The sequence below is a fragment of the Sceloporus undulatus genome, chromosome 2 (genome assembly GCF_019175285.1).
Source record: "Sceloporus undulatus isolate JIND9_A2432 ecotype Alabama chromosome 2, SceUnd_v1.1, whole genome shotgun sequence".
NCBI lineage: Eukaryota > Metazoa > Chordata > Lepidosauria > Squamata > Phrynosomatidae > Sceloporus > Sceloporus undulatus.
Genome location: NC_056523.1, coordinates 73,295,454 through 73,312,012, shown reverse-complemented (window position 1 = coordinate 73,312,012; position 16,559 = coordinate 73,295,454). Strand labels below are relative to the sequence as shown.

The following is a 16,559-nucleotide window of genomic DNA, read 5'->3' as shown; positions in this document are numbered from 1 at the left end:
TGCCCCCGCCGCCTCCTCCTCCTGGCCCCTGTCAAAATGGAGCACGTCCTCATCCACGGCCGAGTGTTGCATGGCCGCCAAGGCCTTGAGGTCCTCTGTTGTCAGGTCCTCACTGTGCTCCTCAATGAGTTCCTCCACGTCCTCGTTGTCCACGTCAAGTCCCAGGGACCTTGCGATGGAGACAATCTCAGCCACCTCTTCTTCACCTGGCTCAGCACCCTCGGTCTGTGACCCTTCCAAGGAAGAAGCATCAGGCCACAGCTTCCTCCACGCAGCAATCAGGTTGCGCCTGGTGATCTTCTGCCAGACCAAGTCCACCATCTTCAAGCACACGACGATATCAAAATGCTGCTTCCAGAACTCTCGCAGGGTCAGCTGTGTGCTCTCCGTTACATCAAAACACCGCTTGAAGAGGTGCTTGGTGTAGATCTTTTTGAAGTTGGCAATGACCTGCTGGTCCATGGGTTGCAAGAGGGAGGTCGTGTTGGGCGGCAGAAACTGGACCTTGATGAAGGAGAACTCTGCAAGGATGTCCTTTTCCAGGCCAGGCGGGTGCGCAGGAGCATTGTCCAAGAGGAGGAGGCACTTCAAGGGCAAATCCTCTTCCTCCAGGTACCGCTTCACAGTCGGGGCGAAGACACTGTTGATCCACTCCACGAAAAGGAGGCGTGTGACCCATGCGCGGCCATTGGAACGCCACATCACTGGCAACCTGTCCTTTTGAATGTTGTGTGCCTTGAAGGCCCTTGGATTTTCTGAGTGGTAGACCAACAGGGGCTTGATCTTACAGTCCCCGCTGGCATTCGCACACAACGCAAGTGTGAAGCGGTCCTTCATAGGCTTGTGGCCTGGCAATCTCCTCTCCTCCTGGGTGATGTAGGTGCGGCGAGGCATCTTCTTCCAGAAGAGGCCCGTCTCGTCGCAATTGAACACTTGCTGTGGGACATAGCCTTCCTCCTCCATCATGGCCTTGAACTTGATGACAAATGCTTCGGCGGCCTGGTGGTCTGCACTGGACGCCTCGCCGTGACGGACGACGGAGTGGATCCCGGTCCTCCTTTTGAACCTTTCAAACCAGCCACGTGAGGCTTTGAATTCCGGGGTGGCTGGCTCCTCCTGGGAAGAAGTTCCTTCACCTGCCTCCTTGCTGGCCAGGTCTTCAAAAATGGTGGTGGCCTTCTCACAGATGACCGAGGTGGTCACAGTGTCCCCGACTCGCTCCTTTTCTTTAATCCAGAGGAGCAGCAGGCGCTCCATCTCCTCGTGCTTTGGTGTCCTCTGCTTGGCAATCGTAGTCACGCCTTTCGCAGGAGCCACAACGCTTCTGATGGCCTCCTTCTGCTTGAGGACAGTGCCAATAGTCGAAGGGTTTCTTCCATACTCCTTGGCAATGTCCACCAAGCGCACGCCCCTCTCATGCTTGGCGATGATTTCCCTCTTGTCCTCCAAGGACAAGGGAGCCCTCTTCCTTTTGTCACCGCCGCTTTTATCTGTGGCTTTCTTGGGAGCCATAGCTCAAGCCTAAAAAGGACAAAAGGCACAGGCACTGAGCAAAAGCCACAATTGGAAACCACCCCCACCCCCATGGTCACACTCTCTGGCCCACATGGAGCCAAGGCCAAACTTGCAAAACTCACACCCCACACTTTGAAATCATCACAGCCATGAGCAAACCACCCCAGAACCCTAACCCAAAGGCCAAAACCCCCAAATCTGAACATGCAACCCCAAGGTCACACTCTCTGGCCCACATGGAGCCAAGGCCAAACTTGCAAAACTCACACCCCACACTTTGAAATCATCACAGCCATGAGCAAACCACCCCAGAACCCTAACCCAAAGGCCAAAACCCCCAAATCTGAACATGCAACACCAAGGTCACACTCTGTGGCCCACATGGAGCCAAGGCCAAACTTGCAAAACTCACACCCCACACTTTGAAATCATCACAGCCATGAGCAAAGCACTGAAGCAGCCAAACCCCAGAAGCCCCAAATCTGAAAATGCAACCCCATGGCCACACACCCCACACTCTGAAATCATCACAGCCATGAGCAAAGCACCCCACCACCCCACAGCAAAAGCATGGTCACACTGTCTCACCCCACAAGAAGAAGGTATAAATCCATACACCTACCTGTACAGGAATTCCTGATGGCAGGTCTTGATCCGAAGTGTACACCTGGCACTGTACAGTACACGTACAGTACAAAGCCAGAACAAGTCCAAAGGCAGAAAGCCAGAAAAAGTCCAAACCTCTACTGAGTTAGAGTTCAAAAGCAACTCTTCCTCACCAGTCCACAAGGGCAGACAAAGGGGGCAGATCAATGGAAGCCGGCTTTTGTTTCTGAAGCCAGGCCACCCCCCCCCCCCCAATTTCGTTAGCCAATCCAGATGATCAGCTTGATTTCTCAAGCCAATCAATACTGCTAACGAAATTCAAAATTTGCGCCAAAGCTAACCCCTAACCCAGCCCCCTTAGGCTTTCCGTTAGCTCTGGAAAGCCTATAGCTGCACTTTGCAGCATTTGAATTTCGCGCCGAAATGAATTTCGTAACCCGAAAAATATTTCGTAACCCGAAACAGTTTTTTCCAATCCAACTTTTTCGTATCCCGGAAATTTCGTAACCCGATCATTTCGTATCCCGAGGCACCAGTGTAGATGTCTTTTTGGCAGTCCTAAAACTTTCAAGACTTCTCAGAAACTACAGCAGTTCTAGAAAAGGTTTCTAATGAGAGCCTGACAAAGGAATAATATTGTTCCTACCCTTAAAGGACCACTGCTTTGGTTGATATTTGTTCCTGAGTAAGATATCCTCTTACAAGGCACTGTGAAAGCACTTCTCAACAGAACAGGATCATTGAACAACCCATTTGTGAAACTCTATTGATGGAAACCTACCTGGCCAGTTTAACTTTCATAAAAGGATAAATAGTTCTCTTTTGGAAAACATCTGCCCTTCTGGACTTATGGTAGCTAGGATTTGCATTTCTGGTATCTTCTTGTTCTGTAAAATTATTTCAATACTGTTGTGATATTTTGTACTTCTGAAGACTTTACCCAGAAAGTGGGGCATATGTTTAAGAAGGAAATACAGTCACTTCTCAAACATGGATTCTGCATCCAGAGATTTCACCATACATGGCTTTAAGATATATATATATATATTTAAAAAAAATCCAATACCAAACCTTGATTTTGTCATTTTTAATAAGGGGAATCATTTTATTGCACTATTGTATACAGTGTGACTTGAGTATGAGGCTGGAACCAAATCCCAGCTGATACCAAGGGCCCACTGTACTTAAACAAACTGAGCCTGTATGTAATGTGAAGCCATTGTTTGTTGTCTTTTCTTCAGTTGATAGTGTGGATGTTTTTCTCCTATTTCTGTCATTTAGTTAAATATGTGATAACATGATTCACCCTCCATATTTTTGATTTGCAACCATTCCCTAATAACCCCAATGCCTTTTGGATTGTTGCCAGTGCCTCATGCATACGGTGCATCTTGAGAGTTATATTAAATGATGTGTAGGATACTGTGTCTATGTCACTTCCTCTTAGGGTATGAGCAACATCTAGACTTCTCTGTTTTCAAAATGATACTGGTTTTTTTGTTCTTTTCCTTGTCCATCTGAGTAGAGCCTTTTTTTTCCTTTTTCTTTTTTTGCAGTCAAAGTCTCTCCACATTGTCTGTCATTGAAGATTTCTTGGCAAAGAGACCAGTGCCTTCCCCCCCAGGCTTGGATGTACAAGGAGTCCATAACTGGGTCCGAAATGTGAATTATTATCGTAAGTATGACATATGTCTGCTGTGTCTAGGATACTGATTCTTTCTTGTTGAGATGGTCTTCCTGAGACGTATCCATTTTTCAATAAATAATTAACCACAGAGCAACATTCATTGTATCTGAGAAAATGATCTGCATTTCTTGAAACCTTATGCTAAATAAAGCATTTTAGTCTTTAAGGTGCCACTAGACTACTTGTTCTTTTTTACTGTGATGACTTAACATATCCCTCCATTTCACAGTGATTTTCTCCAGCTTCTCTACTTCAGTTTCCCATGGCTCAGTATGTTTTTATCTTTGTCTTCAGACTAATTTATTCTGTTTAAATACCTAATGTTGCAAAAATACATTCTCTTAAAATGGCATGACTGTTTTATTTTGCTACATGTTAATGGCTAAAGGTGTTTAAACAATGCATATATATTTCCTGTTTGGTAGGTCTGGATGGCAGTACTTCAGCCTCAGAAAGAGAGCGTCTGATCAATCAGTTCAATGATCCCACCAATACTTCTGTTTCTCTCTTCCTTCTTTCCACACGGTAAATTGACCAATTGCTAAAAGCATAAAATTGAGATGGAGTAGAGTATGGGATAGACTATAATGAACAGTTAGGTACTCATCTCTGAAAAACTCAAGTATAACTTGAAATGACTACCCTAAAAATGTTTAGAAACCCATGATGGTCTGAGCTAAAAATTCCACGTTCACTGTCTTCAACTGGGACTGTTAACATTGGATTAATTTATACTAGGAGTTAAGCAAAAACAGCAGCACTCAATCTGTGATTCATGGTTGTAATAGAATAGCTACATGTAAAGTATTGGCAAACTTTTATTAAAAAGTTATGTTCCATTTAAAAAATTCTTTTAGAGCTGGATGTTTGGGTGTAAACCTAATCGGTGCAAACAGAGTGGTTGTATTTGATGCTTCTTGGAATCCATGCCATGATGCTCAAGCAGTCTGTCGGGTGTATCGTTATGGACAGAAGAAGCCTTGTCACATCTATCGATTAGTTTCTGATTTCACCCTGGAAAAGAAAATTTATGACCGTCAGATCTCCAAGCAAGGGATGTCAGGTAGGCCAATTCCTCCCCTGCCCTTTACCAGGCCACCCTGCCTTCTAGTTGGCTCCTTGTTGCTGTCTGCTTCAGCTTAAACTTCTGGTTCTTCCCCCACCCCTTTGCTTTTTCTGGGTGTTAACACATAAGTGCACTCTATTGCTAATGTCACAGTTCAAGAAGTGTATTTAGAGGTGCATTTGCAGCAGGAATAGCCATTCTTCCTCTTTTCTGATCGGTATATATTTTCTATAGATCGAGTTGTGGATGACTTGAATCCTGTGTTGAACTTTACCCGAAGGGAGGTGGAAAATTTGCTGCACTTTGTGGAAGAGGAGCCTGAACCTGCCCAGCTTTCATTCAGTTCCACCAAGATTAAAGAATCTGTTTTACAGCTGGCCTGTCTCAAATACCCTCATCTCATCACCAAGGTTGGGAAGAAGGAGGGGGGGAACCCATTTTTATTTTGCGTCTTGGCTGTAAAATGTACACATGAGCATAAAGTATGTTCCAAACATGATACCTACTGCAGTAACAGTACTCTAAACTGCAGTAAATTTAGTTTTGGGACAGTTTGTCTCCTGCTATCTGAAACAAAGCCTATACCTGATATTTATTGCTTTACACTGCCTCTGATTGACAGCTGTAGTTTGAATAACAGCCTGAAAGAACAAGAATCTTGCCAAGGGGAGATCCAAGGTTGTGTGTACTAAGTTCTGTATTTCATAATATAAATACATTACCAAATGTAGTGCAATGGAACACTCACTGTCCATGTTCTTCATTACAAATCTGCTAGTATTTATATAGGAAAAATAGTTACTTGCTCTCATGACCACTTGGGAATGGCTTGAGTGTCCTCAACAACTATTGACAACAATCGTTTTTGTAGGTATGTGCTGTTGCAACAAAACCCTCACTTTATTAAGAATATGGACCATATCTTTCAGGATTCTTTTTTCACTGAATGCAAAGAGATTCATCGCAGCCTTTAATATTCCAAGATCTTTGACCAAACCTTTTTGTCAATAACACTCCTCCTGTTTTGATGCTTTACATTAAAAATAGGCTGCTGATTTGCAAATTCCCAGTTTTTGAAAAAATTATCCAGACGTGCTTCTAATATATTGAGGGCCACTTAAAGGCTATATACATAAAATAACACCTAAAGTTCACCAAAAGTTTCATGTGAGCATTGATGAATTACTGGTATAATTTAAAGGAGGAGAAGATGGATTTGCTATGTTGTTTTAGCAGCCTGCTGTCTTCTTGAGGTACCTTTAGTAAAGGAATGTGCCTAAAATGATACTTCCTCCCTGTTTTCTAACCGCAGGAGCCTTTTCAGCATGAGTCACTGCTGATTGACCGTAAAGAGCACAAGCTCACCAAGGCAGAAAAGAAAGCTGCCAAGAAGAGCTATGAGGAAGAAAAACGTGCATCCGTCCCTTACACCCGTCCATCCTATGCTCAGTATTACCCAGCCACTGACCAGAGTCTCACAAGTATACCTGCCTTCAGTCAGAGAAACTGGTGGGTACTTTATTTGTTTCTTTGACACTGAATAGGAGTGGTCTATCTTGATATATGGGTTTCTTCTTCGTGGTCTCTGCGAATCACACAAATGGGTTATTCTGTGCTTGTGCAGGAATGCTCGTAAACTTCTAGAATCTCTGGGCAAAAATTAGTTTGCAACCTTTTGTAACTTTTTGGCAGTAGCTCTGCCCATCCCATATATAGCCCCTAACGGTCACGCTCTTCTCCAGTTCCTTCATTCTGCCGCGCTTAGCAGCTTGAGAAACTTTGCTAGCTTGGTTATACCTTGCTGTTGGGCTTTTTGCTTGAAATCTCTGAACCTATGACCAATGGAATCGTTCTTGACCACTCTCACAGACTATCCTAAGGACTTTATTATCACTCGACGGCTCAACCACAGTACTCTTGACTATTCTTTTTGCCCATGGCCTCTTTTAAAAGATGCACCAAGTGCAGGGTTAAAATCCTAACTACAGACGGACATGATAAATGTATCCTTTGTTTAGGGGAGACCCAAATTCCGAGGGATTGCCCCCATTGTAAGGCCATGGCCACACAGGCCTTGAAAAACAGAAATCAGAAGTGGAAGGCCTCCCTTTATGAAAAGACCCTCCAACCTTCTCTGGCCTCTACTTTGGCCTCTCATATGGAGTCCTCCTCCAGGCCATCCTCTTCATTACCCCCAAGGGAAAAATCCCTAAGCTCGGGGAAGGATCTTAGTGGGCGCACTGCAAAGTCCTCTAAGAGGAAGCATGAAGACAGACAAAAGTCCTCCAAAACGGCTCTCGCCGAGCAAGAACACCATAGACGGGCTAGATCTGCCGCTCCACTGGTGAGATTCTGTCGTAAGAGCTCTTCCCGCACTGTGTTGGCCCCTCCACCTGATTCGGTGTCCACGACTACTGTGACCCCGACAGCGCTTTTGGTGTCCGTTCCGCCTTTGGAACCACGAGTACTTCTGTTGAGCCACCTTACTTTGAAGAATGACAATCTCCAGATTGTCAACTTTGACCAGAGCTCCGAATCCGAAGGGGAGATTCGAGATCCTGATCTCTCTATCCTCACTCAACGGGATAGGTCTCCGTCCCGTTCTCCTCCATGTAGAGACCGGGCCACGCTCAGTATAGAAGCCGATGAGACCCAAGCTCATGAGCAACCTGACCGTGATCTTTTTGACCTCTACCGAGATCTTGTCTATGACCATCAAATCAGGGAGTACTTCTTACCCATTGATGCCACACACCTCCGTTGTAACCTGCTGGGCCTGACCAGAGTGATGCCCCTGCCACAGATGCAGAGGGATACCATCCCGACATGCTCTGAAGCACCTCAGTGGAGACACTTGACTCCTCCTAGAGATGTCTTGCCTGATCCTGAAGGCTCTCCGGACCGACGATGTGTGAGGTCCCGTTCTCGGTCACGCTCGCCTACTCCCAACTTCGAGGATGACAGATCACTATCTCCTCAGGAATTTATTGAACCTGATGCTCCTTCTCCCACATCAGATCGTTTTCCGACAGAATCATCCGGATGGCATCTGCCCTGGGCCTAGAGGTCTCCCAGACCAATGATGACGCGCTCAATCCCATAGAGCGTCGGATCCATGGCTGTGCTCCAGCTCCTCCATCTCTGGCTTACCTTCCATCATTGGAAAAGATTGCCAAGAGATCTTGGAACACTCCTGCCACAATTGCGTCCACGTCACGCAAGATAGAAAACCTCTATTGGGTGATGCCGTCTGGGTCGGCTTGGCTTTTTTAACATCCGAAGCCAAATTCAGCCATTGATGAAGGTTCGCAGACAACCTTCTCTCCTCATCCTTCTTCTTCTCCTGTGGACAAGGAGAGCAGGAAGATAGACAGTTTGGCCAAGAAATTTTAAGTCTCTGCAGTACTGGACATGAAAATTGCCAGCTATGCTGCATGCATGGGGACCTACATTCAACTACTGATGGAAAAGATTAATCCTGTTATCAGCGAGCATCCTGAGGACAGGAAAAGGCTAATTTCTGCCATCTGTAATGAAGCTCATCTAGTGTGAGGGCAGCAAATCATTTTGGCTAGGCACACCACCGACTGTGCCTCCAAGATTCTTTTTGGATCCATTGCCCTCAGACGCTATGCTTGGCTCCGCTCCTCTGACCTAACCCCGCAGGCCAGATCGGCCATAGAGGTCATGCCCTTCGACAACTCTGGGCTGTTTAATCAAGAGACTGATTACAAATTAAATTTTTGCTACAAGATGAAAAAAGCAACAAGGAAGCATGGCATGTCTTCATCCATGGCATGGTCACTGCATCGGAGATATGAATCTCAATGCCATTGGTATCCTCCAAACCAACACAGGCCATACCAACAGCAGGAGCGTCTGTACCAGGCTCAGGACAGACCTGCTCAGCGTCAGCCTTCCCAGTCTTCTTCTGCCTCGTCCGATCGCCGACAACTTTCTCAGCCTAGATACTAACAAGGCTATAAGAAGAAGGACACTCGAGGCAAGAAAAGATGTTCCCGCGCACTCCGTCACCATCTTTGGTGATAGATTAAAGCCATACTTTAACACCTGGGCTTCTATCACCTCCGACTCCTGGGTCCTAGACATTGTTTGTAAGGGTTATGCCCTCGAGTTTGAAGAGCTCCTGCCCACTAGAGCTATTCTCTCCACTGTCCCCTCGGACACCCTTCTTGACAAAGTGCGCACACTCTTAACAAAAGGCGCCATCAAACCCGTAGATCCCTCTCAGACTCGATATTACTTTTTTCCAAATACTTCACTGTCACCCCATGGGCGAGACTTCGTTTGAGACCGTTTCAATCTTGGTTTCTTTGTGTTCGATCCCATGTGGGACTCTCCCTCCAAGATGCTCACCATTCCGAGACCAGTTCAAAGATCTCTACGGTGGTGCCTTCAATCCTACAACATGTACATCGGGATGCCCTTTTTGCCCTCGCAGCCAGACATCACTCTCACAACAGATGCCTCTCTTCAAGGTTGGGGAGCCCACACCTTGAACTTCACCATCAAAGACAGATGGACAACGACAGAAAGCCAGCTTCACATCAACATACTAGAGATGCTGGCGGTGGGAAAGGGGCTCAGAGCCTTTCAATCATTCCTTTCCTGCAGGGTAGTACTTTTACTGATGGACAACACCACTGTCATGTACTACCTCAACAAACAGGGTGGCACGAAATCCTGGACCTTGCTGGACATCACACTCCGAATATGGGACTGGTGCATCAACCACAAGATCCTTCTCCAGTGCATACACCTGCTGGGAAAAGAAAACGAACTGGCAGATAAGCTCAGCAGGTCTCCCAGCCCGTGCCACGAATGGCTTCTCCATCCCAACACAGTCATCCTTCTCTTTCAGTTGTGGGGACAACCAACGATCGACCTCTTTGCCTCACCTCTCAACACACAGTGTGCAAGCTTCTGCTCTCAGACCCGTGCTCCAGGTTCGCTAGGGGATGCCTTCCAATTCAAGTGGACAGAAGGGCTGATTTATGTGTTTCCTCCCTTCCCACTCATCACGAAGGTAGTGGCAAAGATGACATTGGACCACTCCGACGCGATCCTGATCACTCCATGGTGGCCGAGACAGTCCTGGTTTGCTCCTCTACTGCTTCTCTCTCAGGAGACTTATCTCAGGCTGGAGTTCCGTCCCAACCTTCTGTCTCTACACGAAGGTCTTGTTCTCCATCCCGACATGGATACCCTCCCATTGGTGGCATGGAGGATCTTGTCTTAACATCTTTACTAGACTCCATCAAAAATGTTATTCTGGTGTCCCAGAAGCCTTCAACACAGAAGTCTTACCAGTACAAATGGGACAAGTTCCTTGCTTTTCTTCTGGACAAGATCATCTCTCCATCCTGAGTGTCGGTACCGACGATCTTGGAATTCCTGATGTCCCTAGCAGATGCTGGACTCTGCTTGACTTCTGTCAAGTGCTACCTCTCAGCCATCTGCTCCCACTACCATTTCGAGGCCAGACCCTCTCTTTTCAAGGACCCTCTAGTAAAGAGGTTTCTCAGGGGATTTAACAATCTTCATCCTCCATTCTTGGTACCAATACCGCCATGGAGTTTAGACCTTGTGCAGCCAAGCCATTTGAACCCATGGCCACCATAGACTTGAGATTGCTGACCTGGGCCATCACCTTGTGGCCATCACCTCCACTTGCTGGGCGAGCAAACTGTGTGCCTTACGGGTGGACCAGCCTTATCTTCATTTTCACAGAGACAAGGTTGTCCTCCATACCGATATCGCTTTCCTGCCTAAGGTGGTGTCGGCCTTCCACATGAACCAGGACATTGTGTTGCTGACCCTGGCCCTGAACACGACCACCAACATCGAATGCCAGCTGCATGCTTTGGACGTTCAAAGGACGCTGACCTATCTGGAGAGAACCTCAGGTTCGAGGTGCTCTGAGCGACTGTTTGTGAGCTACTCGGAGGCCAAAAAGGGACTACCTGTGACTATGCAGAGGTTTTCAAAATGCGTGGCCAATGCCATCCACCTCTGCTATGAACTGTCAGGTAGACCTCTTCCAGTTTGAGTTTCGGCCCATGCAACACGGGCGGTAGCTGCATCCTCCGCCTTTTTGACTGGGATTGCTTTGGAGGATGTTTGCAAAGCTGCTGTCTGGTCCCAGCCTCTGACTTTCATTAAACATTACAGGCTGGACATCAGAGCCAGGCAAGATGCAGCCTTTGGGAGGGCAGTGTTGCTTTCTGGTTTATATTGACTAAGTGTTGTTTCTTACAACTTTCACTTGCAGGTGCAACTGACAGTTCTTGAGTTGGCCTTTGCATTGCATATGGTCTGTTTACATGTTGACAAATGACAATAACAAGTGCACTTGATATGCATAACTTTATTGTGATTAATAAATTCAATTGTTTGAACTTTACAACCTGTGTCATGACACTCCCTTCTCCACTGACCTAAGCTCATCAGTCTAAACCCATTTGTGTGATTCGCAGAGACCATGAAGAAGAAGTACAGGTTGCTCACCTATAATGGTGGTTCTTCGAGTGGTCATCTGCGAATTCACACAAATCCCGTCCTCCCTCCCCTCAGTGTCCTGCTCCCTTTGCTAGCTTGCTGTTGCATTTGCGTGGCTCATTTAGAACTGGAGAAGAGCGGGTCCATTAGGGGCTATATATGGGATGGGCAGAGTTACTGCCAAAAAGTTGCAAAAGGTTGCAAACTAACTTTTGCCCAGAGATTCCAGAAGTTTCCAAGCGTTCCTGCGCAGGTGCAGAATAATCCATTTGTGTGAATTTGCAGATGACCATTCGAAGAAACACCATTACAGGTGAGCAATCTGTACTTCTCACTTACTGCAACTAACTGGCCAGAATTCCTAGCTCTTAGAAAATAGGTCAGGTGACGAAGGGTATTTGTGCTTCCTAGAAGCTGTGAGTAATTGGAGATGATGGAAAACCTATTTGTTTTCTTTGATTTTTTTTCTAAGCGTGTTGTTTAGAATCCTGCTCTGATGTATGAATGAACCCTTAAAGTTGAGATGGCTACGTAGATATGCCAGCATGTATATTACATAGTAATGTGAGTCACTCATCTCAGATGCTTCAGAATATTGTTTCTTTAAATATTGCTTTCCTGACAGATTACTTGGAATCAATTGACAGAATTTCTGTTTGGTGTATTATGTAGCATAAACCTGTACACAGTAGCTCCAGAAGTGGTGGAATTACATCTTGGTGCTTCAATATACAAATATAAAATTGATGCATTAGTTGTAAATCATCAAATCATTTTGTAATCTGGAATCACTTCTCTTGTAAAGCACCTGTTTTCTCCTTCTGGAATATCAAAACCAGGGTGGAATTTTTAAAGCAGAGGCTGGACAACTGTAGTTACATCCTGCATTGACCTGAGGGTTGGGTTATATGGCCTTAATGGTCTTTTCCAAATCTTTATATTATTTTGTGGGGTAAGGGATAGGCATGGAATGGATGATCCTGCTGATGGCTGAAGTTCTTTGGATCTTTATGGATTCACTCCTTGTCTATTGTGTCTCCAGGCGACCAAGCTTCAAAGGTGAGGACAGGCCAGTGGCAAGTGTACGGCCTGTTCAGTCTACCCCTATTCCTATGATGCCTCGCCATGTTCCCTTGGGCAGTATGGGATCTGCTTCTGTTTCCAACCCTGCTATCAACTTCCCCATCAATTACTTGCAACGAGCTGGTGTTCTCGTGCAGAAGATTGTCACCACAACAGGTCAGTTGATTTGTGTAAATTAAGGAATGGCCAGAAAAATGTAGCCGTCTCTCCTTTAGGAAAGGGAGATTGCAGTGAAACTGAATAATGAAAATGGAATTTGTTGCCAGCCCTTGGGGCCGATCACCTGAAATTAGGGTTTGTTCAAATTAAAAAGTCCTTCATTACTACGTATTATAGTTGCCATACCTTTCATGTGGCCAAGTCTTACATGCTCTTTTTGTTGATCCATGAATTACTCATATTCTTATTGACAATTAGGTGATATGTAAAGTATTCCAAAATACATAAATCAAAAGAAATGTACATACTATTCTTACTATTTCCCCCATTTTTCTGCGTACATGTGTGTCTCTTTTAGCTTCTACTTTTGTACTCTTAAGCATTTCACTTTCTCACTCTGTCTCTTTGTCTCTTTCTCTTCTCTCGTCATTATTTGTGCAATGTGTATTTTAATCTGTATCCTTTTTTGATTGTGTTCATTGGGGATGGCCAAAATGCATTCCCCAGGGTTGTTTCTATAGCCCTAATTTTTGCTCCATAATGCCCAAAATGATTTCTTGGGGTGTGGAAGGCATTTCCTTCACATTTGCAGCTCTACCCCACCCCAACACACACACAGTCAAAACAAAATTTTGCAAAACAAAAATGTTTTTTGCCTTAAATTATCCACTAGAGGTTCAAAATGGCCCTAAAACATGGCACCATTGGGGGCTCCAAAAAGATGTGTGTTGTTTTTCCCCCCGTAGGGCTAGGGGTGCAGCTCTCTACTAGAGGTCTAATATGTCCCCCTAGTCTTACACAGTTGCTCAACCCTGACATACACAAACAGACACAAAACATGCTTCTTCTTTTTTTTAAAGTTAACCAGTGAAGGAGAGAGGTGAAATGTAGCAAACCAGAATTTTTTTTCTTGCCATCTTTGTCATTGGGTTCTGTCCAGCAAGACACCTCAAATATAATAGAAGTAGTGTTGTTTACCTCATTGAAGACTTATACAGGTGTATATGTGCACACGTGACACGCAAGTGCCAGGGCTGGTACATTTCCTAGTTTGGAAAATTCTTCATGTTTCCAATGCCAGTAATCATTTTAGAAGAAAACAAGATTAATACTGGTATTGGACTGCCTGGGAATACTGGATCCTTCACCACCCTGTTGTAAGGTAAGTCTTATTGAACAGTTATTTATTTAATAGTAATAGAGACAATCTCCATAACAATCTCCATAACAATCTAGTTGCTGCATTTTGCACTAGCTGACGTTTTGAAACTGTCTTCAAAGGCAACCTGACATGGAGGGCACCGCATTACTCTAAATGGGAAGTTACTACTGCATGAACTACTGTGACTAGTCTATCCCTGTCCAGAAAAGGACATAGCCAGACTTGTTAATGAACCAGTCTCTCAGAACAAAAAGTAATGTTATTGTTCTGAGATCACCTGCCTTAGTATCTGTTTCATAAACCTAAGGAAATAGGTGTTTAATTCTTTTCTGACTCATACAGGCCTATTCTATAGGTATAGGACCTGGAAGTCCACTGGGAGTATAGTAGTGAAATGCCTACATCCAACTGTTTTTCCTATTACAGCAGACCTAGTAAATCAGTGGGGCCCTGATTTATTAGGTAAGACAGTAGCTATGTAACTTTCACTGATTGTGTGAATCTGCTGTAGTTGGTTGGAATCACGAATTGAATTTGAGCCTAGGGGTTCAAATTTAGGTTATTGTTACCTGGGTGGACTGTGACCTATTGAAATAAGAAACAGAGGTGTATGTTTTTTCCCCCTTGACTTCCCTTCCCAGTTGCAATCCAGGCTATAATTATAACTGTGATAGGTTTCATAATAATAATAATAATAATAATAATAACAACAACAACAACAACAACTTTTATTTTATACCGCTTTTTCAAGAGATCAAAGCAGTATACACAACATTTAAAACCAGTTACAAACACATCATAAAATAGATAAAACCAATAACACAATACAATATATCTTGAAGTGAAGGATACTAGATTGGCAGTAATTCTGGTCCTTAATACATTAGAATTTCTAGATCCAAGCTTTCCATGCTTTGGTAGCATTCATAAGGTATTTTACATCATTGTGTGAATATCTCTTTGCCTGCTGCTTGATCAACATCCTATTCCACATAAAAGAGTACCATTTAACACAATAATATAAGAAGTGTTCAATTAATTATGTAACTCATATATCATAATGCAGGCTACAAAGTGCCTGTTGCTGATCAACTTGTTGCCTGTACTATTTGCTGTCTACACTGCCTGGCATTTTTATCTACTTTGTTTGCAGTGTCCATAGCAGAAACTCATGGAGTCTATTTCTGCATGCCCATTGGCACTTTGCAGCACTCTTAGCTTGCTCCATACCACTGTTGTGTTAAATACAGTTTAGAACAGCTACTCAAGTATCAACCATTGCCAGCTTTCTCCATGCCCTATACTAGCACTACTGCTATGTTCAGGACATGGGATGACTGATAAAGCTGATAAAATGTGAATGTTTTAAATTCAATATATTTTCTATTGTAACCATGGGAAATTGGGTTAAAATGTGTTCATCAACAAAATGCAGTCGCCCCTCCTAAGTCGTGGATCTGAGACCCACACCCTTGAATATCCGTGGAGGGGCACCCTCTGCGATCTTCAGTGGCACACGCGCCCAGGCCACACCCACAGTGGCACGCCCCATTCAAGCCTACGGGGCTTGAATACATGCAAACCTCCGTTTACATGGTGGTGGGGGGGTCTGGAACGGATTCCCCATGAAAATGAAGGCCAACTGTAGCTTAAAAATGCATACATTAGTACTTTGTTTGGTAGAATATGGTTCAGAAGAAATATATGCATGTACAGATCTTTTTATGCTGCCACTATATCTGTTCATGAACCTCCATGGATTGGAAACAGATTTAAATTTCACTGTATACATTGGTATTCCTGCAAAACTTATAGTATAATTTCTTTTTCCACAGACACTCAAGGCAACATTTACTTGAAGCTGCAAAATACAAGGAAATGTCTTAGTCTAACACTTAAGCAAAAGAAAATATAGACATTCTCCAAGGAAGAAGCTATGCAGACATATTTGGAAGAAGAAGAGACAAAGGCTGTCTTAGCAGTCATGTGCACAATGAAAAACACAGCATCTAACTGTGAAGGGAGCGATAACTGTCCAGGATTATGGTGGTTCTGTTGTTCTGCTGAGGCAGTCAAACTTCTCTCTTTCAAGTAGTATTGGTTCAAGAAACAACAGCAGAACTGCAGTCATTACTTCTTTTGATGTACATGATAAGGACAGGAATGATGAAACTCTCTCTGCAGAGGAGGCTGCAATTGAAATGAAAGCTCAAGCAAGTTTATGTCTGGATGAAGAATATCAGTCATCGTATTATACAAATGATATTTACATCATTACTTTAAGATGGATGATAAAATTGATATAGATTAGCCAAAAAGCAGTGATGGTGATCTTATGAGTGTAAGCCCCAAATAGCCACTAGCATGTGTTCTTTGCCCCAAGAAAGGCATGTGATCCTATTACATGGAATCCTATTAAAGAGATGGACGACACCAACAGGATAATGTGCAAGCTTGTACTTTATGTGACAGTCCATTGTCACTTCATCCTACTCTGGAAGATAGGATGGGGACATTACTTCATTTGTGCAATTCCAGTCAGCCAGAGATGTGAATTAAGAAGATGATAGACCTCTTGTATATGGTGTTAACTGCTTTCATGAAGAGGAGGAAAAGTCTGTTTTTGTTTGCTCAGTATGCAGTATGCCCAGTAAAGGAAGGAGGATGAACATGGGTGTGCTGCAACATCCATGGTGTTTATATGGACAGATTAGAATTCATCCTGTTTCTGCTGTCTAGCAGAGAAAGGGAAATACCAATAT

The 16,559-nt window shown here is 44.3% G+C and overlaps 1 protein-coding gene across 7 annotated transcripts in view; it reads left to right on the top strand.

Moving 5' to 3' along the window:
• RAD54L2 (RAD54 like 2) overlaps positions 1-16,559 on the top strand; it is a 117,449-nt gene that overhangs the window by 68,354 nt on the left and 32,536 nt on the right. For all 7 annotated transcript variants that reach the window (XR_006101817.1, XM_042448406.1, XM_042448405.1 and 4 more), the window contains 6 exons: positions 3,678-3,796; positions 4,234-4,333; positions 4,666-4,871; positions 5,109-5,284; positions 6,187-6,383; positions 12,436-12,632. Coding sequence is in view for 6 of the 7 variants with exons in the window: in XM_042448406.1 (XP_042304340.1) it covers positions 3,678-3,796; positions 4,234-4,333; positions 4,666-4,871; positions 5,109-5,284; positions 6,187-6,383; positions 12,436-12,632 (995 nt within the window). In the remaining variant the exon portion in view is untranslated. The remainder of the gene's footprint in view (positions 1-3,677; positions 3,797-4,233; positions 4,334-4,665; positions 4,872-5,108; positions 5,285-6,186; positions 6,384-12,435; positions 12,633-16,559) is intronic.